The following is a 27,500-nucleotide window of genomic DNA, read 5'->3' on the forward strand; positions in this document are numbered from 1 at the left end:
AAAGGAAAAAGAAAGGAAAGGAACTGTATTTAACTGTCTAGCGTTCTAATTGGGGACACTGTAAATTGAAATTTACAATTAACACAACTCAAGTCAAATGTTAGTTTTGAGGAGAGGGGAAACCGGAGTACCCGGAGGAAACCTCTCGGTGCAGAGTAGAGAACCAACAAACTCAACCCACATGACACTGCGTCTGGGAATCGAACCCGGGCCACATTGGTGGGAGACAAGTGCTCTTACCACTGCGCCATCTCTGCACCTGTAATCAATTGATTGTTTGATTGATTGACAGGTGGACGGATGGACGAACGGATGGATGGATTGATTGATTTAGGGTTACTCAAGTATACTAGTAAAAAAAACCCAAGTGGTCCTGACTTGGCCAAAAATTTACTAACCTTCCTCATTTATTAACCAGGAGGAAATGAATCTCTTTTACAAAGAGAGCTGTTGTTTAATTCACAATTACCAATATTGAGGTCATTTTTGTTTCTACAGAAATGTCATCTTCTTTAGAAAATATATTAAAGGTAACTCATTACAAAGACAGACTTTACCTACTTTTTGCTCCTTGTGTCATGTGATTGCTCTCCTTTTGAACTTCTTCAAAATGAAGAACCATGTTTTCAGCACAGCATTCAATTTCACATCCACAATCACCATTCTGTGCATTGCTTGTGGACTTTTTGAGGCAAGATGGCCTTAAGGCAGTTGAATTTGATTTCACATATTTGCAGGTCTTTAACATGCTGTCTAGTTCTTTCATATTTGCAAAAAGATCTTTGTGTGTCCACAGCTTGACATTACTTGAAGAACATGATGGAACAAAGAGTTCATATGTTTCTTGTTGAGACTGCCTTTGTACATCATACTTGAGTGGTAAAGATATGACAGAAACCCTGAAATGATATTCAGTTGTACATTGTATGATATAATACTAGTAGAAATAATAAACGAAGGCATTATTAGGGAGGGGGGGGCTTAATAGAGGATTTACAGTACCCAAAGGAAATCTGGAGCAATGTACAAACTAGTGTGTGTCAATAAATTCACTTATTCCTTCCCAAGAATAATACTGTGATATTTGACTATGTCAAACGCCTTCAGGACAATTTTACTCATCATTCAGGGAGTGGGATCAGGGGTGAAAGCATTAGCAACATCTGTGAAATCACTCAAAAACAATGTACTCCTCACAGTTGGATTCCTTAAGTAACACTTTATACTGTAAAAAACAATAAATAACAATACATAATAATTATAATAATAATAATGAGCTTTATTTAACATGGCATGTGACATGCAGCGATGCCGATCCACATAATTCTCTAAAATCCACATCCTCCACATAATTACGATATTTTCCACATAAACAGAAGAAATGCGTGATATTAGTGATAAAGCACCTGCTTGCAATCCAAACAACCAAAAAAGCCAAAAAGATTAACTGTTTTGAAACGCTTATTTTCCGGAACATTGAAGATCGATTGTAGAAAACACACCATTTCATTCACAAGATGAAAGGTTGTATACCCTGGATTCCAGAGGTTATTTTCTTGCTATGAAAAGAGCAACAAAAGAGCGAGTCATGAAGCGTGAAAAAAACCTCTGGTACAAGCTGTTAACCCTTCTGAACATGCCGCCCCGATCACGTTGCACTTTCCACTTCTAAAGTCAATTTTTGACCCTGGAGATTTCATTGGTCGACAAACAGAACAGGATTGCCATTGGTTAAGTCGAGGGGGACGATCAAACAGGATTTTCACTGGTGCAATACAAGAAGACTAAGAAAGTGACAGTAGCAATCGTGACATGTACGATAATCACAAATTCATGACTGAAAGATTGAGGTTAATTTGTCTCTTTGACGCTGGATGAATGTGTCCTGTTGGGTGGCCTTAAAGGGGGTGTAATCGAAAAAGCACACTTTGATTTTGACATCTTTACACCTCAATGCCTCAAGTCATATTGAAACTGTTCCACGGACTCCACGTAAAGTTCTTTAAATTTTTTCAGTTCTAATTCCAGGACTTGAATGCAATTTTCGTATTTCTCCAATTCAAGTTTGCATTTGTAACAAATGATAGCTGCGTGAAATGCTTCGACAAAAAACTCACGAACAATGCAACATTCCAAGTTTTTGGCTTATTTCATTTGACAGTTTTGATTAAATTTTTTTGTTAAGTGACAGTGACAATGATCTATTCACTCGACCGTGAGAATTTCCCAGTAGAGTGACCGGTAAACATTGCACAAATATTTTTATAAAACCGGTTTGCCCAAGTTTCTAAAATAATAAGCCCTCACTTTGGAAGTCAATCAAAATAAGAGGGTTTGCGTGGAAGTGAGGTTTTTAATGGCCTGTAGCAGAGGTTTTTCTTGCCGCTTCGTGACTCGCTCTTTTGTTGCTCTTTTCATAGTGAGCAGTTTCCACCCATTCAGCAATGAGCCTGGACACTGGAACTTGTTTTATAATTATAAATTACAAACACCCACATGTCAAAATTTTGAAAAATATCCCGTCACAATTTTGCGACAAGACAAATGGTGAATGAGCGAGGAAATAGATCACAGTACAACCATATTTCAATATTATTTTGCTCCATATCTCCAAACTGAAACAAAATTCATGATGAGAAACAAAATAATTTTTTATTGCTTTATTCGTTTTAGCAAAAGTGGCAGCAAAATGCCAACTGCTAACCCTTTTACTTCAACAGTGAAAGCTGGTTGCAAATTGATGACTCCTCCATACATTTTAATCACAATGGGAAAAAATTCAGTTGCAAATGCGACTGTATTGGTCGTCCTGATTTACCACAAGCATGTAAATACATTGGATGGGCCTAATCATTAGTTTTCTAAATTGTTTAAATTTCCGCATAATCCGGTGTAATTTTCTCATAATCATGACAAGTTTTAGCATAATATGGCCAAAAATTTCCCGCATCCTATCATAAGCCCACTACTTACATGTAATTAAGTAGGGGTGGCGAATGGTAAATGCGAGACTTTGCGAGACGGCGAGACCAGCGTTTTTCTTTGCGAGCCCGAGAAATTTTGACTTTTTAGATTGCGAGACCGAGACTTCAAAGTGTTTGACACCTTCATATAAAAAACGAGACTGCGAGACGCACATAACTGCTCAAAAAACGAGACTGCGAGACCCGTGAAATTCCGCTAAAATTTTGCGAGATCCAGAGTTTTTGATGAACCATTTGCCACCCCTTTAAGTGTCAACTGTATAAATTTAGCGATATGGCACAAATGCACAGAAATAAATCAAAATCAACTCATACAAAATCGTAGGTTGGTTTTTGAGAAGGGGAAAACTGGAGTAACCAGAGAAAACCCTCTCGAAGCAGAGCAGAGAACCAACAAACTCAACCCACATGTGGCGCCAAGTCTGGTAATCAGACCCCAGCCACAATGGTGGGAGAAGAATCCTCTCGCCACTGCGCCAGCCCTGCGTCATCCCTGCTCTTGTTATCATAATAATCATTATAATAATCCTTTGAATTTTTTGCTTTCTACAGTGTATACATAGCCCTGCAAGCTACAAACTTTAATATACAAAAATGTAGAATCCTGAGCGTACACGTATAAAAAAATTGTATTTAACTTTGCTTTTTCTGCATCTCAGTCAAGAGAAAAAGGGAAACTGCAGGTACCAAACCAATTCCCTTTTGTTCCAATTGTCACTTTGGTTATTTAGACAATGATGCTATTGCAGTGCTGATGGAGTAAACCATAGCTTCTGCAAATGTGAGATCAAATATCTCCAGAGACCGACACAGGCAACAATAACCTTCTTAGACGACCACTGTCTCCTCTGAGATAGAAAGTCAAACATGTTAATGAACATATCTATTGCTTTTGGCACCATGCAGTGGTTAGGGCAATGAGTCCAGGATAACAAAGTAATTGCCACGGGTAATTAAATTTTAGGGGAACACAGACTTGACCAGAAGATTGTGTCTCAGATAATCTGTATGTGCTATGATTCATGTAACCCAACAAACTATTCACAAAATTTCACACAACAATTTTTAACAAAAACTTACTCATTGCTCTGCAAGAGTTTCTGAGCATGCTCGCAAATAAGGATTGTCCTCATCTGATCCAGATTGAAATTCTCCTGATGTGATGTGCAAAACAACAACGAATTTAATAATGTAGATCCGGTGCTTTCCCCAACTGGTGTTCCAAATTTGTTGCCCTTAGTCATCACAGCGTGAACTACAGCCCTGCAGACTTCAGCTTTGTCCAGTTTCAATAACAGATGACCACTACTTGTCAACTCGCAACATCTTATAAACTTGATTTTCAGTACACAGCTTATAACCAACTCCACAAGTCTTTCAGAGCAAAGCTACAAATGGTAAATACTAAAATTCAGATACAGAACTTTTTTAAGGCCGAAGGTAGAATACAACATTATAATTTAGCTCACATCTTCCCCAAGGCCTGGTGGATCACCAACACATGTCCTCGTGAGAGCGGGGACGATAAAATCTGCCCAAGAAAGTTTCTTGTTCAACTTTAATGTGATCCTTCTTTGCTCGAGTCCCTCGATCGCTTTCAATGATTCGCAAATTGAACGCCTTAAAGACAACATAAGATCATAATCCTTTTTCTCATCATCCGCCATGCTGCTGACTATGCGACCACCCCTTTGCAAAAATAAAATTGGAACCATGGATGTCCTGACTTGGGACAGACCAACTGCAGAAATCGACAAAATATAAAATCGGCAATCAAAATTGCGGTTGATCAAGAAATCAAAAGGCCTTGATTGTCAAAAAGCATACAACGCCCGTTTATAGCTAGACTACGAGTACTCTCTCTTTCTTCGCTTAGTTAGTCGAGCGCCAGGAGAAAAAATGGCTGCACGACTGATCAACACTTTTCGGAAAATATCTGTTCGGAAGACGATTTGAGATCTAGAGTTTTCGGAACATTTGTTGTAATTTTTTTTGCTTGCCTGCCTGTCCTAGGATTTTCGCACATCTAAAAAATGATATAATTGCCCATTTTAAACTGATTTTTACCCTAAAAAGGTCACCAAGAAGTCTCGAGAGCCTTTTTTCTGGCTGAAATTTTCTAAAAGGTAAGTTTTGATCCCTATAAATTTCGGATCACTAGACTTTCAGCTAGGAAATCCGAACAGATGAAAAACTTTTAGGGGATAAAAATATGCGTATATCTACTATTTAAATACCAAAATACGTTTACCAATGCTATGTTTAAGTGGTTTTGATCTATATTCTCGTTGGGTGCCCTACCCTGGGTGCCAGAGTCTCTATCTTTCTTTCGCGAGGAACGAGCGGTTAAAAACGAAGAGGCGAAAAATACGAACCTCTGGTCACAGCGGTTTAGACGACGGGTCTAATCTGTAGGTCGCAGGTCGTAGGTCACAGGTTGCAGGTCATTGTTTCACTAATACAGAAAGTATCCTAAACATTCTTAACAGCTAACCTTAGGCCTAATTAGGCCTAAACAAACGTTTTTAGGCCTAAGGTTAGCTTTTATGAATTTTTAGGATACTTTCTGTATTGGTGAAACAATGACCTGCAACCTGTGACCTGCGACCTGCGACTTGCGACTTGCGACCTGCAGATTAGACCCGCCGCGGTTTAGAATCTCACTTCCGTACAAATTCGGAATAAGATATCTTGCCAAACCGGTTTTCTACAGTGATGTCAATGTTGTACCCAATTCAAGTCCTTTGGGAATAGAACGTTTGATTTTGACAGTTCCCATCGTGCAGCAACCAATCAAAAGCGACATGAAAACCACAAACTAATTACCGATGGTGGCTGCGGTTTAGTTTTCTCACGCGTGACTAGTTTCTTACTCGAAACACGATGTAAGATCTTAGCGTGTTTTCTTTATTGTTGTTCTGTTTGTGTCAAATCAGTTTGTTTCTCCGCCTCATTAGCTTTTTCGTGGCCTGCTCGTTAGCGTGTCCCATTTTTGTTTAAAGTTTTTGCACGTTCGTTTCTTTTGCTTGCCATTTACACCTTCAGTTTTCTCGTTTTGCATAATTTAGTTTCTTCGTATATAAACCTATGTTTTTAGTCATTTTGGCTCTTCTTTTCTCGGTAATCGAAGTCGCGCTACGGTGCAGTTAGCTCTTAGGCAGTCAGAGTTCGCTTCAAGCAGTTTAAGATTTCCTTGGTATAAGTTTATGGTCGTAACAATGTAAGTATCGTCGTTTTCGGTTAGTTCATTATATCGTCTTTTATCGTTTTCCTGTTGCTTTATGTAACTAATTGTATTTGCTGTAACGTTCTATTTTTCAGTTTCAACCCGCGTTGTTTGTACTACCTCTGTAAATAAATATATTAGTTTGTCATGGAATACGTGGTGTTGGAAAGACGTGACTAGATAGATTTTGGTGCCTTTGGCAGTTACACACGATATTTCTAGTGTTCACGTTTTTCGGATTTTCTTTCAGCTCTAGGATATGCGAATCAATCAAGGCATTCAAGGGACAAATAACGACTACGATAGCATCTTTTGGATAATGAATCCACTGTCATGTTAATACGAACAAACTTTCGGCTAGATTGCACAATACCCGGCCCACTAATTTACATGTCACTGAATAAGAATAAACTTTACCGTTTTCTGACTCGTTCTTACAATAGGCCCTAACAATTGGGCCGGGTATTCTGAAATTGCTCCCCCTCTAAATACTCGCTCGAATTCCCAGCCTTCCACCGCCAGTTTTGTTTTCGTAGCAGTCCTTGCGCTCAAAACCGGTTTTGTGGCCACCGGTGTGCAGTATCGCCGTTCAACCAGTGAAATTGCGTGTTATAATGATTATAAGAAATGTTGGACACTGACTTGTTTGAACGTCAAACGACGTTCCCAAAAAACTTGGTAAAGGCGTTTCGACCGAAAAACTTTCGGTCATCCTCGGTTTGAATTTGACAAAAAAGCGACAGCTTCTTTCAACGGTTCATATTTGCGTATGTGCGTGACTACAACCATAAGTACACGTGATCTCTGCGCGAGACGAGGAACATTATGCAAGTGAAACATAAATGTCAGGAATTTCTACATGTTCATTCCTCGCATTCTGGTCTCTTTGAATGCCAAGCCTCCAGGAAAAGTATCTTGTGATAGTCAACTGCCTTGTCAACAAAAGTGGCGTGGTCAAAGTCCATATTATAGGGCGCCGAAGAATGTTCATAAGAAGGCCGCCGTGCTTTTTGCATTTTGGTATATGATTTCCCACATGACTCTTCTCTGCGACTATATAAGGGGTCAAGGCCAGAGGCGGATTCGTATGGGGCATCAGGGTACATGATCTTTAAAGCCTTTTTTTTCTGGACGGACTCGATAAGTTCGCTGAGGTACTTTGGTAGTGCTGCCCATGCAGGCGAACCATATTCAAGTACAGACTTAACTAATTAGAGTGTTATGTGAAGTGCTAGTTTTCAACCCCATATTAACCTTGTGAGCGTTAGCCCTACTGATGGAAATGGGCCCAACAAGGCCAGAGAAAAACTCTGACTAGGGTGGGAATTGAACCCACGACCTTCGGGATCGATCCCTGCAGCTCTACCGACTGAGCTACAAGGTCAGACGGGAACAGGCCGTGGGAATTGAAGATGTTAATGTCACGGCAATGAACATGTACAAGTACAAGGAAGGATTACGTTTTTGCAAACGTTGGCCGTGTAGCACATATATTTGAATAGACTTCACTGATTAGAGGACAAGGACAGAGAAAAACTCTGACCATTTAAGTACAGCTCTGATGACGCTGGAATATCAGAGACCGGATCGGCTAACGCTAGACCACTTTTTTTGAGTATCCTTAGACCATATAACCTTTTAATAGCTTTGGCATACAGATATTCGCAGTGGGCATTCAACTCAAGTCACTTGAGATGTAAACTCCAAGTAGCTTGCGACAGAAAATATCACGCTATTCGGGAGAACTCGCAAGGCAAATGGCCGACCGTGGGTGTGCGGCTCATACACGTGTCTTTACGGTAACTCTTTCAATAACAGCACCGCCAAGAACTAGAGGGCTCGGGCAAGTTGATTTGTATTTAAGGAAGTCGAAAAACATTTCCTTACACTTCTTAGCATTTAATTTCATTATACGCTGAGAAGCATAGATTCTAATGTCGTCAGCAATGATCGGTAGGTAACTTACTGAGTTTCTAGGGATGATCTTGAAAATAGTCAGGTCATCGACGTATTTCATACGATTATTCGAATCATCTACCAAACGGTTAACCAAAATTGCAAATAAAAGGTGTGCCAGTTTTGTGCCTTGTGGAATTCCACCACGTGGTGAAACCGCAGATGAAACTTTACTCTTTCGGTACGGTTTACAAGAAAGGCTCTAATCCATGGAATTAGTGCTTCATGAACGCCTAACAAACGGAGTTCTTTGTTAGGCCCTCCACAGACTAGGGATTTAGTTGTCGACAACTATTTGAGATCGACAACTAAAGGTTATCGACAACTAAAAAACGTAGTCTGTGGCGCAAGTTGTCGACAACTAAACCCCAAATTATTAGTTGTCGACAACCAAGCAGTTTCCCTTTTCGAAAAGGGAAACTGCTTAGTTGTCGAAGGCCTCATTTTTTGGCGTTTTTCTGGTGTGTGAAAACTTTTGTTTTAGTTGTCGACTACTTTTAGATCTCCGCGCTATTATGTCAACGGCTTTCCCCGCCGCCTTAAAACACGGAGGATAGCAGGAGTAAAATACTTGGTAAAGAAAACATTCTTTTTGATCTTCCGTCTCCACATTCCGTTCTTGGAGGTGGAAACGACACTAACGATGTCATTACTGCGGGAGCTTTTCTCCTTTCTTGCCGCCATTTTGAATGCACGAACACGTGAGCATGCGTAGTAAGCTCTTGGTGCCCAACCTCCTTGCGTATCGGTTGCTAAATCAGTATTTGAGCGCCAGTGTGTGGAATCCCTTTATCGGACTTATTTAGTTGTCGATAACGTTTAGTTGTCGATCACAAATAGTTGTCGACAACTAAATCCCTAGTCTGTGGAGGAGCCTAATGGTCAACAAGGTCGAAACCTTTACTGAAGTCTGTACAGAATATCCTCACATAATTTTCACCCCTGTCAGGAGATTCAAGGATGGTGTGCACTAAGTGACCAAAGTCTTAAACCTTGACTTCAAAAAGTTACTGGAATGTTCCTATTTAATGGTCAGCCATTACTAACTTTTAGATCTTGATTGAGCTAAATGGAGGAGAAAACGCACTTCTGCAAATCTTCGTCTTTTATAGCGAATTGAATAAATGCAGCTAAATGCTGAATCATTTTACTCTACTTTTACAAAGTGAGATTTTTGTACGTTGCAGTTATAGCTGAAGTGCGATGTTAAAGTTAACGCTTCCATTATTGGCAGTCTATTGGTGTCGGAGACTGGATCCGAGTGTTTTTGATTGACAGTTAAGTTGCATGCGGTAAGTGACTTTGTCTGTGTTTTGTCGCGACGAGAGCAGCAATGGCTTTGTCAAGATATGTAAAATGGACAATGGACTTCAAAAAGGAGCTGTTTGAACAAAAACGCCAGTACACCAAGGAACTTGAAAGCCTTCAAGCGACGAGCGCCAACAAAAACAAGAGTAACGCCGGAAACGACAATAGTGAACATCAAGGTGCTTCTGCTAAATTACCCAAGCGTACGATTACGAGGTTTAATGGCACTAACCTTGATTGGATGCGTTTCTGGGGCCAATTTATCGAAGGGTTTTACAAGTTTGACATGGCCGCAATCACAAAGTTTCCTTATCTGAAGGAATTTGTGGAAACTAAAGTGAGGAAAAGCATCGACGGCTTGCCATTTACTTCTGACGGCAACGAGAGAGCAAAGGCCATTTTGACCGAGCGTTACGGTAATTCAAGCGAGGTGGAAAAGGCGTATGTTAAGGATATCCTCGATTTACCGAAGATGTGGACATCAGCCTCGAAAGATTCATTTGTTTTATGAACAGTTGTTTTATGATGACTATGGGGAAATTAAGCGAAGTCAATGGAAATGAGGCCTTCACGATGGATAAATTGTCTGGAATTCGAGGCAAAGCTGGGATCTTTTAAAATTGTGTGATGCCTTGAAGTCATGGACTCGCCAAAATCCTTTGGATTCTACAGAAGCGCCACCGCAAAAACGTGATGATCGCTCGCCATCGCGTGTTTACAACACGAGACAACAGGAAGCCAAACCACGTGTTTGCATTTACTGCGGAGATGGTTCCCACAAGAGTGCCTTGCAGAAAAAAGGCTTTGCTTTAACTGTAATGGCTCAAAATACAGGGCAGCTTAATGGACCAGTAAACTTAGGTGTACTCTCTGTTCAAGGAAACATCACACTTCTATATGTCCTCATCAACAGCCTGGGAAAGAAAGAGCAATGTCTGCTCTTGGTGATGACAAAGTTATTTATCCCGTGGTGGTGGTGACTGTGGATGGTATTGAATGTCGTGCGTTGTTAGATTCTGGATCATCCAATCGTTATGCCTCTGCAAAATTGCTAGATATGCTTGGCAAACGAGCAACAGAGCTCACGCCCAAAAGAAATGAGATGCTGATGGCCTCTTCAACAGCGAGAATGGAGATTTACAAAACCACTGTTTCTACAAAGTCTGGTGATTTCAGTTTAGATGTCAATCTCACCAAAGTAAACAGGGAAGAGCTCCTCAGCCTCGAAAACCCGAAATACGATCACCTGATGAAAACTTACCCCCACTTGAAGGGCGTGGAGTTGGATGATACAGACGTGAAACCATTGCTTCCTGTTCATGTTATACTTGGAGCTGGGGTGTATGCAAGGATAAATCGACAATCGACCCAGGGTTGGCAAGCAAGGGGAACCTGTATCCGAACGTACCTAGTTGGAATGGATCATTCTCTCCCCCGGAGAAGAAATACAAGACATTATACTTCTTACTCAGACCAGTCAGATTGATTATGAGGAAGTGTGCAGACTAGATATATTAGGACTTGTTGATAAGCCACAACTTGACCAAGGTAAAGTGTACAGAGAATTTAGGGAGCATTTGGCACGCAGTGAAGAAGGGTGGTAGGAGGTGTCATTGACATGGAAGGGAAATCATCCCCCTCTTCCCTCAAATGAACAAGGGACTTTGCGTCGACTAGAGAATTTGAAGCGGAAGCTCAAACGCATGGGCATGGAAGAGGCATACATTGCGATTATTGAAGAACAGAAACGGGAGCCTTGTGTGGTAGCTGAATTGCGGAAGAGCATCTACATAGATGATCTGATAAGCGGTGGTGCAACAGTTGTAGATGCCACAAAGCTGAAGGATCGAGTGATTGAGATTTTTGAAGATGCAACCTTTGCGTTGCTCAAGTGGCAGTCAAATGAGCCTTTTCAAGAGGAGAACCTTCCAGTGCCAAAGTCTGAAGAGGAGACGTTTGCAAAGCAACAAATTGGTGAGCCCCAGCCCGGAGGATCAAGTCTGCTTGGCCTTGGTTGGGACAAGACACTTGACGAGATCATCATATCCTTTCCTGAGTGGGAGGCAGACCCAACTAAGTGGGGTGTCCCCCGTAAGCTTGCTAGTATCTATGACCCCGGCTCCTTGGGTTTGTTTCACCGGTGACCCTAGTGGGAAAGTCTTTGTATCGTGAAGTGTGCTGTGAGAGGTTGGCGTGGGATGCGCAGTTGACAGGCAAGTTGAAACGCAAGTGGCAAAGGTTGGAATAGCCTGTTCCAGGGTCCCAGATAGTCGGAAAAACGAAACAACTGCGTATGAAAAAAGCGTGGGGGCTTGGGTCGAGGCGAGGCGGGGGAGCCTGTAAGCATCTCTTTAAATTCTTCATTCTGCCCGCATTGCAAATAACCTTTTGCATGTCAAAATATCAAATATATGCATTATTCTATGTTCTTTAGGTTTTGTAAGAAAAATGTGACGTGTTTGGGAACAACGATTCCTAGAGTTAACTTATTTTAATTAACGTTGTTCGTTTCTTTCTTGTTGGCCAATGTTGCTGTTTCCTTCGCCTGGACTTTGCGCGCAACGAATAACTTTCCAATGTCAGTTGTCTTACTTGTGCGAAGACGTTGGCCAGAATTTAAATTAAGACACTTTTAAGAAAATAACTGAACGAAGGCATTGTCAAAGCGCCCGGGAAATGATTGTCAAGGAAATCACCGACTGGTGTATCTCCTTTAGCGAATTCCACCACAAGATAAGCGCGACCAGTTCGAAAACTGCGAGCAAAACAAAATGTAATTTGTTGGGACCTAATTCATCAAATCTTATTGTAATAATTGTTACAGATCATATTCTTGAGACGCAAACGGAAAGATGGATTTTGTAAGGTTCCATTTAGAAGGTGATTTTTCAGACTTGAAACCAATATTCAAGGCTCAAATCAATGGTGATCGGCATGATCGCATGAAGTTTTTAATCTTACTTCAAATTAAATATGAGAAATTCTTGACAAAAGTTCTGTCATTGTCTGTAGCATGAAGATTCCTAATTAATATATCAGTAATAGAGACATGCATGCAAAACTAAACCGCATTAAGAACCATTCTGTAACAGAGTGAACTTCATCCAGCGCTACTGCAGTCGTTTGTCTGCCGAGTTTTCCTTTTTTTAGCTCCGTGATCCATGCTTTAGAAAGCCAGCTTTCAGAGCTTCCGAAGACAATTTCACACTCGCTATTTGTCACTTTCTCATTGCCCTCGTTGCTTTCTTCGATTTATATGGCTGCAGCCAAGAATCCTAGTTTTTATCTCTTCAACTTGATCCCTCATGGTCGAAACCAAATGAGAAACAGCGATTATTGTGGATATCCCTTCACACTCACAACGCACGGAAATAACTAAATTTTTTTTAACCAGTTGGAAGATTGCAAACACATCTTTTTGTCGAGTTAAGACACAGCTTTTTCTCGAATCTGAGCTCTTGTACGTTTGGGAAAACTTTAGGACACTAGGCGACAGAGTTGCCATCATTCTTTCGTGCTGAGCGTGAGATCCGCGCGAGAATCGAAATGATGACGTAAGTGTTGATGTAAACTGTCAAAATTGACCAATCAGAGGGTATACCAGGAGCTGTTAAATCGGAATGAAGAATTTAAAGAGATGCTTACAGGCTCCCCCGCCTTGCCTCGACCCAAGCCCCCCTCATCGTTTTTCATACGCAGTTGTTTACGTTTTTCCGACTATCTGGGAGCCTGGAACAGGCTAAGGTTGGAACAAAGTCTTCACAAACAGATAGCTGACAGACGAGCCATATCAGAGCACAGAGTGCCCATCCGAGAAATTCAGTTACATGGTTTTGGAGATGCTAGTTGCCATGGTGTTGGTGCAGTTGTATATGCAGTGGTTAGGCAAGAATTTGGGATTACTCAGCAGCTTGTGACAGCAAAAGCCGTACTCGCCAAACAAGGCTTGACATTTCCTCGATTAGAACTATGTTGGTGAATGTGAAATACACCTTGCAGGGATTGCCAGTCACAGAACTCAATGGATGGCTTGATAGCACAGTGGCCCTCTTTTGAATAAATGGCTGTGGGCAATATAAACAGTTTGTGGAGAACTGGCTGATGAGGATTCGTGCTTGCTCACAGATTGCATGGCGACATGTCCCCTCACAAGAAAACCCAGCTGATCTTGCAAGCAGGGGTGGTGATGTCGAGTCTAGTGAGCTTTGGTGGCATGGCCCAGAGTGGATAGCTGATCATGAGCGCTGGCCACCTAAACAAGTTATCCAACCCTCTGTCGAAAGTACTGCAGAAGTGAAAGTGGTAAAGGAGTTCTTCCGATGTTGCTGTGGATGTCAATGACAGGCTGGATGGTGTTCTCGAGAAGTTCGAGCTGAGCAAAGCTATAAACATTTGGCATGGTTTGCACGGTTTGTGCATAATTCACGTTTTCCAGACCAGAAAGTAAGTGGCCCTTAACCACTGAGGAGTCAGAGGATGAATCAGCACCTGTTTGGGGCGAAGAGAGCCCAAAGGAGCTGTGAGTTCCAAGATGATATCTTCAGCTAACTCGAAGGGGATTCTGGGGGGGTAGGATACAAGGGGTGTATCCTGTATATCTGCCAGGCAAACACTTGTATACGAAGAAGCTATTACATCATGAGCATTTGCGGACCCTGCACGGGGGAGTCGTGCTAACCCATGACAAGTGTGAGGGAAAACCATTGGGTCACACGCCTGAGGAAGTTAGCAAAACAAAGCAGATAAGCTTCTTACGCAGGAAACATCATCTGAATTTCTCATGATACTAAATTATACTTAGACCATTTATTTACGACTATTCTAGCGCCCTGTTAGGTATATTTGTATGTAAGCAGTCGTGTAAAGTTAAGACGAGTACATGTGTGTGTGTGGGTGTATGTGTAATGTTGTGGGGCAGCTGCAAACGGAAGGCAAATTTCCATGCCGATTTTTATTCTATGCCTTTCAGCCTTTTAAAGTTTTACTTCCGGAGGGTACAAAACCCTACTAGTAAGGAGACTAGGGCTAGCAAAACTGTGACGTTAAACAGAACAAAATTAATCCAGAGCCCGAATTTTCCCTTTTTTTTAGATTAAGAAATTTCTGAAACTGCTTCTGAGTTGCGTTGTATTTGGTTGCAATAATACTGAAGACAAAAGAACGCGGCACGCGGTTCTGTTTTGACGTCACTGGCCGGCTATTCCCAGTCTCCTTACTAGCACGGTTTTGTTTCCCCCGAGTTGAAAATTCCGATTTTTAAAAGGCTGAAAGGCATAAAGTAAAATCGGTATAGATTTTTTTTAATCTCAGAAAATCTGGTGTTTTACTTGAGTAAATGTTTAAAACTTGTTACGTACACTTTAAAGGGGCTATGTCATGGAAAATGATATAATTTCATGACACCCAAAAAAGCTCAAAATTAGAATGAAACATTGCAATAACCACTTAAAACTGTTGAACAACATAAACGAAATACAGCAAAAGGAAAGAGAAGAATGGTTGGACACAAATGGACAAGATTGAAACGGAATGCATTTGGGTAATCTTGAAAAAAGTGGGGCCCGACGTTTTTCAAGTTTATGGCAAATTGCCTGGATAAAGTTCGTTTTTGCACAGAATCATCTTGCATGTGATGTAATGATAAGTTTATCAATAAAAGAATTTCACATTACAATTTTTGAGTTTTAAACTCGTAATTAACTAAAGACTTCCCCTAAACACCCTAAAATAACGCGACAGAGCCTCTTTAAGCACGCCAAGCTTTTGAACGGCGGAGCTAGGGCAAACGGAACTGAGCTGTTTTCCTTATTAACTTATCTTGTTACTACCACATTTATATTGCCAAGTATCTTTTCACTATTAGAGAGGATTAGTTTTAAAATCTGGGAGAGACCATGCACTGCCCTGGCATGTAAATTGTTCACTTCCGGTTTCCGTCCGGGGGTCACTTTAGCTCCCTATTCGCAGGAATCACGTGGCACTTATTGAATGTGCTACAAAGTTACACTGCTGCCGAAAACCGCGACCCCTGGAGTAGTCCAAGAGATCGACCGCCGAAATTAGGTCGAATTACTCGCAAAAGAACAAGAGAGAAAACGTTGTGCGGTCAAAAGTCCATCTTTATAATTTCCATTTATTCCATCGTTAAAAAGGGGACCGTTCCTTTGCGATAAAAAAAGTAGTGTTTTATTCCACGGTTACATTCTCATCATGCCTCAAACTAAGACTTAAAAGATGTTTATTTACTTGACCAAGCCAATCTCAAGGTACAAAGTAAAAGAAACATACAAATTTACAGGATTGAAGACGAAACAAAGCCTTTCTTTTTCTTCTCGTTGACAACTTCTGAAAACGGGGTGTGGATATACACTGCCGTGCCACTCTGATCGAAATACCTTCTTCGTTTTGATCGAACCGCCTGGCAGTAAGAAGCACGGTCGAAATTCCCCTTGGGCACGTTCTCAAGAAAATCCCCCATCATGTTACCGGCTGGTTCATATCTTGCAACAACGTAAGCGCACTTCATACCATCCTTTGTTGACTCGGCTAGTCCGATACCTAGCTTGGTGCTTTCCTTCCATACTAGTTGGGTAAAGTGTAATGTGCCTCCTGAATTAGATTCTCTGTCAAAGTAATACCCGGGTTCACAAACTTCACTATACCTATCAAATCAATCAATCCATCAATCACTTAACTAATCTTTCAATTAGTTTAGTCACTAGAGACATGGTGCAGTGTTGAGATCCCAGGACTCTCACCAGTGTGGCGTGGGCCCCTTGCATAAGTCCCTCTGCTCTGCTCAGTCGCTTTGTTTTCATTAACATGCGAGTTTGCTCACAGAACGCATCATGCCATTTACAAATTGACTTCAAAAGGTAAAAGAACTTGTTAAATCTCCAGTTTGATAATGAGCCATTTATAAGCCATCGACATCTAATCAATTCTTGCACGGCAAAAGCAAAGCACTAATGATTTGTAAAATTTCGAATTTTCAAAGAGATATCTGGTATATCTGGTATCAATTTTTCAGAGATAGTTCATTATGCAATGAACTTTCAATATTCAGTTCTTTATTCTTAACAAACGGATCAGAAAACGATCGCCTTGTGCTAATAAGACAAAAAAATAATAATGTAAACAAAACTTCTCCAATAGATGTTTTTCAATCACGTGATGAGACGGCCATGTTGGTGTACAAAACAATAGCATATTTATGGTTCATGTTTTGCATTATAATAGAGTCAATCTCCCAAAAGACTTTTTTCTCGATTGTTCTGTGCACCAACATGGCCGCTGTGACGTCAAGTGAAAACCATCCATAGGCACAGGGCCACCAAATCACTCTTCCAACTTACCAGGCCTCTACCGCATCTTCTGTGGTTCCTGGATCTTCTGAAGAACAACTGTAGTAAAGGTTCTCTCCTCGACCTTTCCTCTCTTCCCGTGACGCATGCTTCAATGTTCCTTGTGCGGCGAGTCTCCCGGCGTACGCTTTGGCCTCGTCGCACATTTCTCTGTCCAGCGTCATACTTGGGACACCGTGTACCCTGCGGAACTCATTATGTTTATCTAAACCCATTTGTTCGTCTGTCACTGTAAAACAAGCAAGCGTGATATCACAAATTCAGTTATGCCCAAGGGAAGAATGATAGGCAAGAATATTTTATTTTCAGTGAGAGAAGAGGAAAAAAATGGCGCTTGCTCTTGTTGCCTTTCACTTGCTCCTTATTTGACCTGACGAAAGGCATACATTAGACAAGCAGGACACAAATTGTATGGACCCATATAATTAATCATCACCTCGGAGTCTTTTCCTCTTCCTAACCCTGCACGTTTTTTCCCAACAATGACAAGGCTACGATATTTCAAAACGCTATCTAACCATTTGTTTTAATTGGTTGTCCTGCGGTTGAAGTTGGTCCTGTGGTTGGAGTTTGTCCTGTGGTTCGAGTTTGTACAGTGGCTGGAGTTTGCGTTGGCTGTGTCGGAAATTGACTCCCAGGACCAGGCAGTCGCTCATTTGGTCTACGAAGCCGACTAGGGGATCCAGGACGTCCCGGACCTCTCAGACGTCGACCTCTGGGTCCAAAAAATCGCGAACCTTTCAAACGTGCAAGAGCTTGTAGTATTCCATCGAGGCGAAGGTTGAGCGTGACAGTTCCATTTTTAGTAATTGTTCCAGGACCAGAGGCAAAAATACCGATGGATTCATCAGCCTCTTTATTGTTGCCCGTTGGACCATCTCCTGTGTGCAAAAATAGTATTCGCTTAGTCCCGAAGAGGCCACTCTTTCGAAAAGAGCAAAAATCAACCCCAATTGTTTTGAAGAATAGACAAAAACAACTGATTCTAACTTTATGAAAACGTTGTTCCCTTCTACCTGTCAAGTATACTCCTAAAGGCTGGTTCACACAAACGACGCAAACGCAGACCTAAGCGCAAGCAAATACGTAAGTGAACTTCCAGAACGCAAACGCAAAGCGTCCTTAAGTTTCCAAGCTTGGAAGTCTGGAAATTTGGAAATATGTCTTGAATAGTTAAATAGTTAACTATCAGAGCGTAATGTGAAGTGCTAGTTTTCCACCCATATGAGAGTTAGCGCTACTAATAGAAATGGGCCCACACAAGGACAAAGGGGTGGGAAGCTTTGAAGTCTGGGAATATTTCCACATTTCCAAATTTCCAGACTTCCAAGCTTGGAAACTTAGCTATTGAAGACATAAATGTTATTTCCAAATTTGCTCTAAAGTGAATAATTCTACTTATTCCATTCTGATGACGCGTTCTGCCCTCTTCTACCCCAAGTAAAAGCCGAGAAAGACCAATTGACTTCGTCACGCAAAAAACCTTCAGAATACAAACCCCCGGGGACTTGTACAAAAAAATTCTCAAATACAAAACAAAACAAAGCAACATTTCCCTACATGTATAACATGACCATGATAGTCTAATTACCAGGCTAGAATATCGTTTCGGAATTACTGGAAAAGCCTTACATTGGATACAGTCTTATCTATCGGGGAGGACCCAGTTTCTCAAAGAATGGAACTGAGCGCCCATCAAGCCGGAATCTCATTTGTGGTGTTCCTCAGGGTTTAGTGGTGTGGTGGCCTCATGGTTAGAGTGCTCTATTCCGGATCTAGTGGTCCGGGTTCGCATCCTGGCCGGGGACATTGTGTTGTGTTCTTGGGCAAGACACTTTAATCTCATAGTGCTTCCCTCCACCCAGGTGTACAAATGGATACCGGCGAATTCAATGCTGGAGGTAATCCTGTGATAGACTAGCATCCCATCCAGGGGGAGTAGAAATACTCCTAGTCGCTTCGTGCTACAAGAAACTGGAGATAAGCGCCGGCCTGATAAGCCTTCCGATTCGTGACAGAGACTTTACCTTTCTTTTCAGGGCTCAGTACTCGGTCCCATCCTGTACTCCATGTACACATCACCTCTCACAGACATCATCGGTGAACACAACATGAACCATCATTTTTATGCTGATGATAGCCAAATTTATGTGTCTTTCAAGCCTAGTGCTGCTGGCGAACCAACTACATCCAAACAACGCATTGAGTCATGTATTCATGATGTTAATAATTGGATGTCAGCCAATAGGCTGATGCTCAACCACGACAAAACTGAGCTCCTTGTTTTGCACACCCGTCATCTACCAGAACCCCCGCTATAATCTATTCTTGTTTGCTAAGATGTTATCTACTCATCGAACTCAGCAAAGAACATCGGTACCTAGTTCAGCACTGTCATGACTATGGACAAACAAATAAACAGCATATATCAGTCCGCTTTCTAATACCTACGTAACATTGATCAAATCAGAAAACATCTCTCTTTTCGTCTCTGTGAAACTTTGATCCACGCATTCGTAACATCCAAGATTGACCAATATAACATACTACGCTCGGGTCTTAGGCAGGATCAAGTCCGAAAACTCCAGTATATGCAGAATTCAGCAGCCCGACGTCTAACAGGCTCATGTAAACACGAGCATATTACACCTGTGCTAAGAGATATGCATTGGTTACCCGTTCATGAACGTATTCGTTTTAAAAGTTTGCTAATGACTTTTTAATGTCGTAATCAACTAGCGCCATTCTATCTAAATGACCTTTTAATTCACTCTCGACCATTAAAGGACATTGCGTTCATCTGATAAAGAACTACTAGTACAACCCCGCTGTCATCTTAAAACGTATGGAGAGCGAGCTTTCTCCTTTATTGCTCCAAAACTGTGGAATACCTTCCCATTGAGTATGAAACGTTGAAAGTCAGCAGAATCTTTTACGTCCACTGTTAAGACATACCATTTTAGAAATTACTTTGAACACTCGTTGTTGTAAAGTGCTGTTGGTGCAGCAGAGAAACAGCACTATATAAGAAGATGATGATGATGATGATGATGATGATGATGATGATGATCATTATTATTATTATTATTATTATTATTATTATTATTATTATTATTATTATTATTATTATTATTATTAGCCCTTTCGAATAATATGTGGATTTAGCCAAGCCTAAAAGCGGAACTCCCTGGTTATTTATTCTTACCAGGAGCCCATTACCGAGAGCTTCCATACGTATTGTATTGAGTCAACCTTTTCCTGTATCTTTCTATTTTTAGAACTACTTTAGTTTGGCGTAACGTATGTGAATGAGAACATACGTAAAGTGGTTCACATACCTTACATACGTACGCATACTATGGGTCTCTTATGATTGGCCATTGTGAAAACACCCACTAAACCCCCGTGGTAGGTGCTTCTAAAAATAGGAAGATACGGGAAAACTCATAGGGTTAATATGGAAGATGGAGGCTCCGGGAAATGGGCTCCTGTTCTTAACCTGGCTTGAGCCTTTGATCCAACCGAAACCCAGTACCTGGTCAATGGTCAACTGATGAGTACTAGACTTCAGTCCGTGATATGGTCACGTGATACTTGTCAAACTGGCATACATGGAGGGCTAGACTTTCGTACGGTCATCCGGTCGACCGTCCGGTCGTACGGTCGTACGGTGACCAAAACCAAACTGATTTTCTCGCACACATGGGTTACCATATTTTCTTACCCATAGCCCCTCCACAAATAAGCCACTCAAAAGAGCATTCGAAAAAAAGAATCCCGGGGCTTATTTCATTGTGCTGTATTTCAATGTGCTTGCGTTTGTGTTGGACGTGTGAGGTTTTTTGCGCTTGGGTTTGCCTCCCTCGTGTGAACCAGAACTGAAGATGTGGGAATAATGTAAATCAAAATTTACGAGCCAATTGGCAACTCACACAGCTACCAAAAACTCGAGTGAAAGACTTTTTCTTTAAAAACTGAAAAAATACGGACTTAATACAATCCAACATTCGCCAAAGAGCTATCACGGTGCAAACAAGGGATTTTCACTCGCTGCCTTAATGAAGCGACTTAATCTTGAGTACAATGAAACATGAAGAGATGTCTATATCTCAGTCTTACAAAACCATAAGCGCACCAATTTTTTTACAATGAAGCACACGCGTTTCTTGTACTTTGTATGATCCGTTCACAATGTACATTAACCTCGACCCCCTGCTATCTCCAGGAAGAGACAGCACTCAATATTTTAGCTGCCTTCCATATTTTTTCGCGAACCAAGTGACGGACATACGAAGATTATTGTAATTTAAAAATTTGGTAAGCGAGAGGCTCTATTTACTATCTACGTTAATTGAATGTTGGTTAACAAGAGAGAATTTACCGGCTTGTACAATGCTTGTTCCAATAGCGAAGAAGAAAACATAACACCACATGACTGTTTTAATATGGATTTGTCACAGCTGTGATAAAACATCAAAAGTAAGCACTTCATGAGGGGAAGAAGAAGAAGTAAGGAGGTATAAGTGATACGTTGTAAAAATGTATTCGCAGTTAGATTTAGATAAAATTGTAAATGGTTTGACATTGTAAATGGTTTGAACCCAGGAGTCATATCATTAAGTAAAGTACGATCGTCCGGGTGAGTTTAATCCTGAGAAGGACTGTTTGAGATGACATTGACTGACGTTTCGACAACCTGAGCGGAAGTCATCTTCAGAGTCAAGTGATTTGTGTAACGTCAGAAGATACTATAAGAACTCCGGTCGTAGATGTCATTGATAAGCTGCATCATGCATAGAAAAACCTGATCTTATCATAAAAACTTTTTGCTTCTACATCAATAACATCGCACGACTGAGGTCGTTATTTTTTTTTTACTTCTATCATATGGAAAACCGCTTCTTGTTTTTCTTTTGTGCAGCGTTACCTTAAAGAGGGCACCATATGTATAACGGGCCTCGTGTGTGACTTAAAACTGGCCAAACACGTATAAGGCAACATAAAGACAAGCATTTTACGCTAAAGTCAAACTGAAGTACGCATGAGATGATGACAAAAACCAACAAACTTGGTCGTTGTGCTTATGGTTATTACTCTCCTGTGTGGAAAACGCAACAAACGTTTCCTATCAAAAAAATCAGCGTTTTCCCTTCATCTTGGAGAACTACTCTTCTAAATACAAATTTCAAAGCGAAGATAGTAAAAGTTTATCGGGAATGAAAATATTAAGCTGTAAAAATGGTATAAATCTTGATATCCGTAGAAAGTCTGTTGTTTTTTTAGGTGCTTTGCTGGCATTTTCTCGTGGATATCTTTTCCTTGCGCGTCAAGAAAGTGGATACTACTTGGTGATGACGTCATTGGTGGAAGTTGACATATGAACCAGTGGTCGGGTGGCAAATGATGGGGTCGCCGTATTTCAGTTTTCTTTTTTACTGTACGTTTGTCAGTTCAAATCACTTATCGATGGCTTACCAATCTTTTTATAGCATAGCTTGCTGTCTATCTGCGAACGTGCGGTAGACAAAAACGTATAAAAACTTGGTCAGTTATAACTAAATGCCACGATTTATATATGCGACGAGATGCAAACCGTCTCCTTATCGGGTAAAAGTTTGGAATCTTTCCGAAATGAGCCACCAAAGTGTGCGCCCATTCAAAACTGAACATTAACTAGATATTTTTTGGACCTCAATCCTACCTTATAATAAAAAAGGGAGAGCACAGCTTTTTAAATAGCTAATAAAGATAAAAACACAAAAAAGAGCTACCTTACCCAATCTTTTTAGAAGGTCAGTTTACTGATTCTATTTCTAATCAAAATGATTTTAAAGGTTTTGTATCTATACTTTCCTTGTAATGTGACATTACGAGGCAATAAGAACTTCACAAAGGTGAGCATGTCTAATTATCGTAGCGGACTTAAAAGCTTCTTATTTCTCGTCTTGTATTGGATTACGAAAGGCAATAGTGTTCGAACAACAAACAAACAAACAGATAAATCACGACACAAATATATGTACATATTAAATTAACACACTAAACTTTGCGTACCTTACAAGTCCACAATAGTTTTAAATAAAATTCACAGAAAAGCCTACGCATCACCTGATTGCTTCTCTTGAAACCGTTCCTGAAGATGTCTGTGGTAGACGTCGACCTGTCTCTTACAGCTGGTGTACGACCTGACTGAATTTCTATAACTGAATGTTTTCCTTACTGGTTCAACGTTCTAGTCAACCAGTGCTCTTTTGACGCTTGAGAATCTCTAATGACGTTCAATGCAACAGGTTGTTGACAAGAAGACTAGTGATTTGGTGTCAGCAACCTGTGCCAGATTGTTTAGTGTGGTATGATAAGAGGGTCTGAATGGGGTTAACCGACTAGCGACAAACGGCGATAGATATAACTGACTACCGAAAAAACAGGGAAAAAATAGCGATTACTGACAGGAAAATATTAACCGACAACCGACGTGGTTCGACATTGTGGGGGTTTTTGTATCCGGAATAATGCGTAATGTCTTTTTTTCTTTGGTTAGTTCTAAAACAGAGAATCGGGAATCGGGAATCGGGTAGGGGAACGGGACACGGAAAGTGAGAAACAGGGAATCTCTAAAAGGAGGAATTACTAAAATGAGGAATCTTTACAAGGAGGAATCTCTAAAATGGGGAATCTCTAAAAGGGGGAATCTCTAAAATGGGGAATTTCTAAAAGGGGGAATTACTAAAAGGGGGAATCTCTAAAAGAGGGAATCTCTAAAATGAGGAACATCTAAAAGGAGAATTACTAAATTAAAAGGGGGAATCTCTAAAAGGGAGGAATCTCTAAAAGGGGAAATCTCTAACATCTTTTCAACTCCGAAGAAAGTGTGACAGTCATCAATCACAGGTTAGGAAATGAATGGCTTTTAGATAGCGCTGCATCAAAACTTTAGGAAATCTATCAGCAGCTGGCAACTTGTCACTGCGATCGCAAGTCTCACATACAGTATATTTATGTAACTTATATGTATCCATAAAACGACGCAGCAGCTTTCTTTCTCTACCGCTAGCCGTATAATGAAAGAGGGGGCTTTGCGGAGTATTCACAAGCCAACATCAGTGGCAATTTCGCTTCAACGAGAAGAATTTCAGTGTCAACAAAAAAACATATTTCTTAAGTTACTGAAGAATGTAGCGTCCCTTTACATTTCAAGGATTCATATTAGTCGGCCTTGCAAATTAGCAATTTATAATTCTTTACAATGAACACCGGTCCCTTTTTGCTGTGTCAAACTAGTTGATTTTTACAACACCAATCCGCAAGCATCTGACGAGGTAGGGTAACAAATTATTTTTATTGGCTGTATGCAAATAGAAATCGTGGGAAAACATGATGGTGTTTACTTTTCTCGGACGCATACAAAAAAAGCCATCGTAACTGGACCTATTCATGCAACAGTAGTGTACAATTAAATTCAATAGCAATGAGAATATGTAGAATCCAAAGCATCCTCGTGTTACATAGTTAGCTTATCGAGTCATTTCCTTAATACTTTTAATTGTGTGGTACCAGAAACCCATAAAGGTAGAAACGTGTAACGCGCGTTCACAGCTTCCGAATATTCAGTGCGAACTAATTGGTTGAATGTTCCAGTGCTAAGTACCATATTTGGAAACCCCTCCTTCTTGTTCTTCCAAATATGGTACTTAGCAAATTGAATATTCAGAAGCTTGTTTCCCAGAACACAAGGGGCCGCTACACGTTTCAACCCTTATGGTTTTCTGGTGGTACTCAATTTGATGGATACCTCACCGTTCACTCGCACACAAACACATGAAGGGGAAATCTGAGCAGTGGATGACGAAAAGAATGAAAAACCAATTAAAGAAATACTAAATTCTCCCAAAGATGTTCTCGATGAAGGCAAAACCATAAAAAAATATATTTTCGCGACAGGCAATGTTTTGTCTTTTCTCAGCCGAGTTGAGATCACTGTTGAGTTATAGTTTCCCATGGTTTTTGCCAGTAAAAGGAAAAGGCTGAACGGATTTGCTGGTTTGCCGATGTTTCGGTGGGAAGACCTCGTCGGCCAAAAAATTATGGACCTTTGGAGCGGTGTTTTTGACTAAGGTTCAAGCTGAAGGAAAGCCCGTATAAAATGCGGTGACGGAATGTTTGAACAAGAGAGAAAAATGCAATACCTCCAGGCATGACGCTAGAGCGTCGTACCAAACGAGTCATCCCGGGATTTCGGCCCGTGCGATCGCCTTTGGACCCAGTTGGCCCTTCGCTGCTTTTTGCCACCGACCTCGCCTCCCGGTACGGCATTGAAGGAGAGATATGTCGGCCCCTAAACCATATGTGACAAATCCCAAGCCTACTGGCACAGCTTCAGACCGCCCTTGTCAATTTACCGTAAGAATTCGTTCGCTTAAATATAGAACGGAAAATTATAATAATCATTATTGTCTTTGATAGCATCAGAGACAACAATCCATCATAATAATCTTAAAATGATTTCTCTAGTTTATTTTATACATACTCCATAAAATTATTTACAGAAAGACAAATATACGTTAAATTGGGCAGTGTTCTAAAAAATTTAAAGTGGTTTTAAAAAACTTGAACTTTTCAAACCAAAAACAAAATTAAACCACAACATATACTCGGTTCCGGATCGACTGGTAATTATAATAGGGAGCTTTAGCGACGACGACGGGAACGGCAACGAGAACGTCATCTCAAAACAATCTCATTATTGTAATCAGTTTTGAATTTCACTGTCCGCCATTACTCACGTTCAAAATTCACCGGCTGGACATGAGAGGGTTGGATCTAGGGAAAAGTGACGTCATTGACTCACTAGCTTAAAATCTCAGCGTTTAAACGCAGCTTATTATATATGCAAAAACATGAGTTTAAAAGTCTCAAAAGCTGCAAATTAATGCAGCCGCGCACACACGCATTGCATTCTTAAACTATTAAGTCTTTGATGTCATTTTCTCCTCTATTCAGCCCTCTTAAGACTTCAAAGTTAGTAATGGCGGACCATTAAATAGGAAAATTCCAGTTAAAATAAAGAGGTATCTTTTTTAAATCAAGGATTAAAAAAGCTTGGGTCACTTAGTGTTTAGTTAACATAGTTTTGAGCTGTAAAGAAAAAATGATAATTGATTTTTTTGGTCATAGCAGGACTTTAAAAAAAGCGGAGGAACTCCATAGGCCTCTAGTATTCGGATCATATCGCGTCAAAAACCTTCTTAAAATCAATGAATGTGATGACTGCAGATATATTGTTGAACTTTGAACCGTTCTGATTGTTCCACAGGAGTGGGTCAATGGCAAGTCTTAAACGATTTAGGATCATCCTGTTTAACCTTTCGCCACAATACATGTTACACTAATGCCTCTGTAGTTGTCAGTCACTTTCAGGTTGCCTGATTTAGGTACAGAGATTATGTAAGAGTGTGACCATTGATCGGGATTCTTGTTTACCATTAATTAAGCATGATTGAATAAATATAACGCTATGTTGTCTAGATCACAGTTCTTTAATACCTCTCGTGGAATGCCATCAGGGCCACTCCTTCTTTTAAAGACCTTTTAACTTTGACATATTACGAATGTGTGAATGGGCCATCGTTAATGTCGAGGTCAGAGAAGATAGCAGGAATGGCCTCGTTTTCGTCTGTTGATGGGTGGTTGCCGATTAGATTTTTAAAGTGGGTAAACCACGTGTTCACTCTCCTCTCTTGTGGACTAGATTGAGATACCTGACCTTCCTTGGCATTCTTGCGGACTTTAACCTCACAATTACATAATAGGTTTATTATATTTTTACAGGAAAGCCCACGTTTAGCCTTATGTTATATCTTACATTCATTTCAGAACATGTCCGTGGTAGGCCTCAGTGTCTCAAATAGCTCGTGTATCGTTCTTGTACGTTCTGACCTTTCCTTAAATTTCTTCTTCATTGGCCTACCATTCTGGTCAACCTGTTCTTTTTTGACGCATGGAATCTCTAATTACGTAGTTCAATAGGTTGATTATAATCATCGGTGTCAGCCTGTCTTCAACGTTTCATTGTAAATGAGATGCGTAGCTTCGAGGGTGAATTAATTAGATAAGAGTGTTGATCAATCGCTTTGCGGCCTTGCCCAGCACAGTCACAAATGGATTTATTTTAGATATACTTTGCGCGCGAAACAAACAAAAGGCCGCCAACTTTAACCAATCAGAAGAAGCCATGTCACGCGTGACTGCTTCTGCCATGTTTTTTCAGGTACATGACAACTGATTTTCGAGGGAACGGTTATTCTAAAAATAGACTCATTTGTGACTTTGCTAGCGAGCCCACTCATGCTATAACAACACTCTTATCTAATTCACTTTTGGTAACTTTTGATAGTACAATGGTCATGTTGCAAGCAAGCAACAAATATGTCATGGATGTTAACTGAGAAGTGTTCAACTGAATATGAAAAGCAGTTTGGTCGCTTCAAACGACAAGGAACTCTTTGCAGCGTAGCTCACAACTAGACTTTGTTTACATGTTGTCGGTCAAATCCGGTCGCAGGTTGAATCCTTTTTTACCTAGGTTACATTGGTTATCCTCATTTTACGTAGGTTGAATATGCACTCTATTTAGTTTAAATGAGCTATCAACCACCTAAAAAG

At 40.6% G+C, this 27,500-nt stretch overlaps 3 protein-coding genes across 4 annotated transcripts in view; 1 reads left to right on the forward strand and 2 right to left on the reverse strand.

Annotated features, from left to right (window-relative positions):
* LOC138021671 (DALR anticodon-binding domain-containing protein 3-like) overlaps window positions 1-4,663 on the reverse strand; it is a 16,852-nt gene extending 12,189 nt beyond the window's left edge. The window contains exons 1-3 of the mRNA XM_068868608.1: window positions 4,454-4,663; window positions 4,065-4,372; window positions 562-899 (exon numbers count right to left, since the gene is read on the reverse strand). Of these exons, the coding sequence (XP_068724709.1) occupies window positions 562-899; window positions 4,065-4,372; window positions 4,454-4,651 (844 nt within the window). The 5' untranslated portion in view covers window positions 4,652-4,663. The remainder of the gene's footprint in view (window positions 1-561; window positions 900-4,064; window positions 4,373-4,453) is intronic.
* A 4,836-nt stretch (window positions 4,664-9,499) lies between these two features.
* LOC138021194 (uncharacterized) lies at window positions 9,500-9,985 on the forward strand. The gene has a single exon (XM_068868054.1). The coding sequence runs from the start codon at window positions 9,500-9,502 to the stop codon at window positions 9,983-9,985; it is 486 nt and encodes a 161-aa protein (XP_068724155.1).
* A 5,591-nt stretch (window positions 9,986-15,576) lies between these two features.
* Window positions 15,577-23,073, reverse strand: LOC138019783 (venom allergen 3-like). Of its 2 annotated transcripts, none has more exons than XM_068866671.1 (5): window positions 22,947-23,073; window positions 21,220-21,298; window positions 17,357-17,719; window positions 16,830-17,067; window positions 15,577-16,136 (listed from the first exon to the last, which is right to left on the reverse strand). In XM_068866671.1, exons 2-5 carry the CDS (start codon window positions 21,269-21,271, stop codon window positions 15,767-15,769), a joined length of 1,023 nt encoding a protein of 340 aa, XP_068722772.1. In that variant the 5' UTR covers window positions 21,272-21,298; window positions 22,947-23,073; the 3' UTR covers window positions 15,577-15,766. The 2 variants fall into 2 exon arrangements, with proteins under 2 accessions (XP_068722772.1, XP_068722773.1); XM_068866672.1 differs by lacking the exon at window positions 22,947-23,073 and adding an exon at window positions 22,893-22,943.
* Between the last annotated feature and the right edge of the window lie 4,427 nt (window positions 23,074-27,500).

Source organism: Montipora capricornis, chromosome 10 (assembly GCF_036669925.1).
Source record: "Montipora capricornis isolate CH-2021 chromosome 10, ASM3666992v2, whole genome shotgun sequence".
In the NCBI taxonomy this organism is placed as follows: domain Eukaryota; kingdom Metazoa; phylum Cnidaria; class Anthozoa; order Scleractinia; family Acroporidae; genus Montipora; species Montipora capricornis.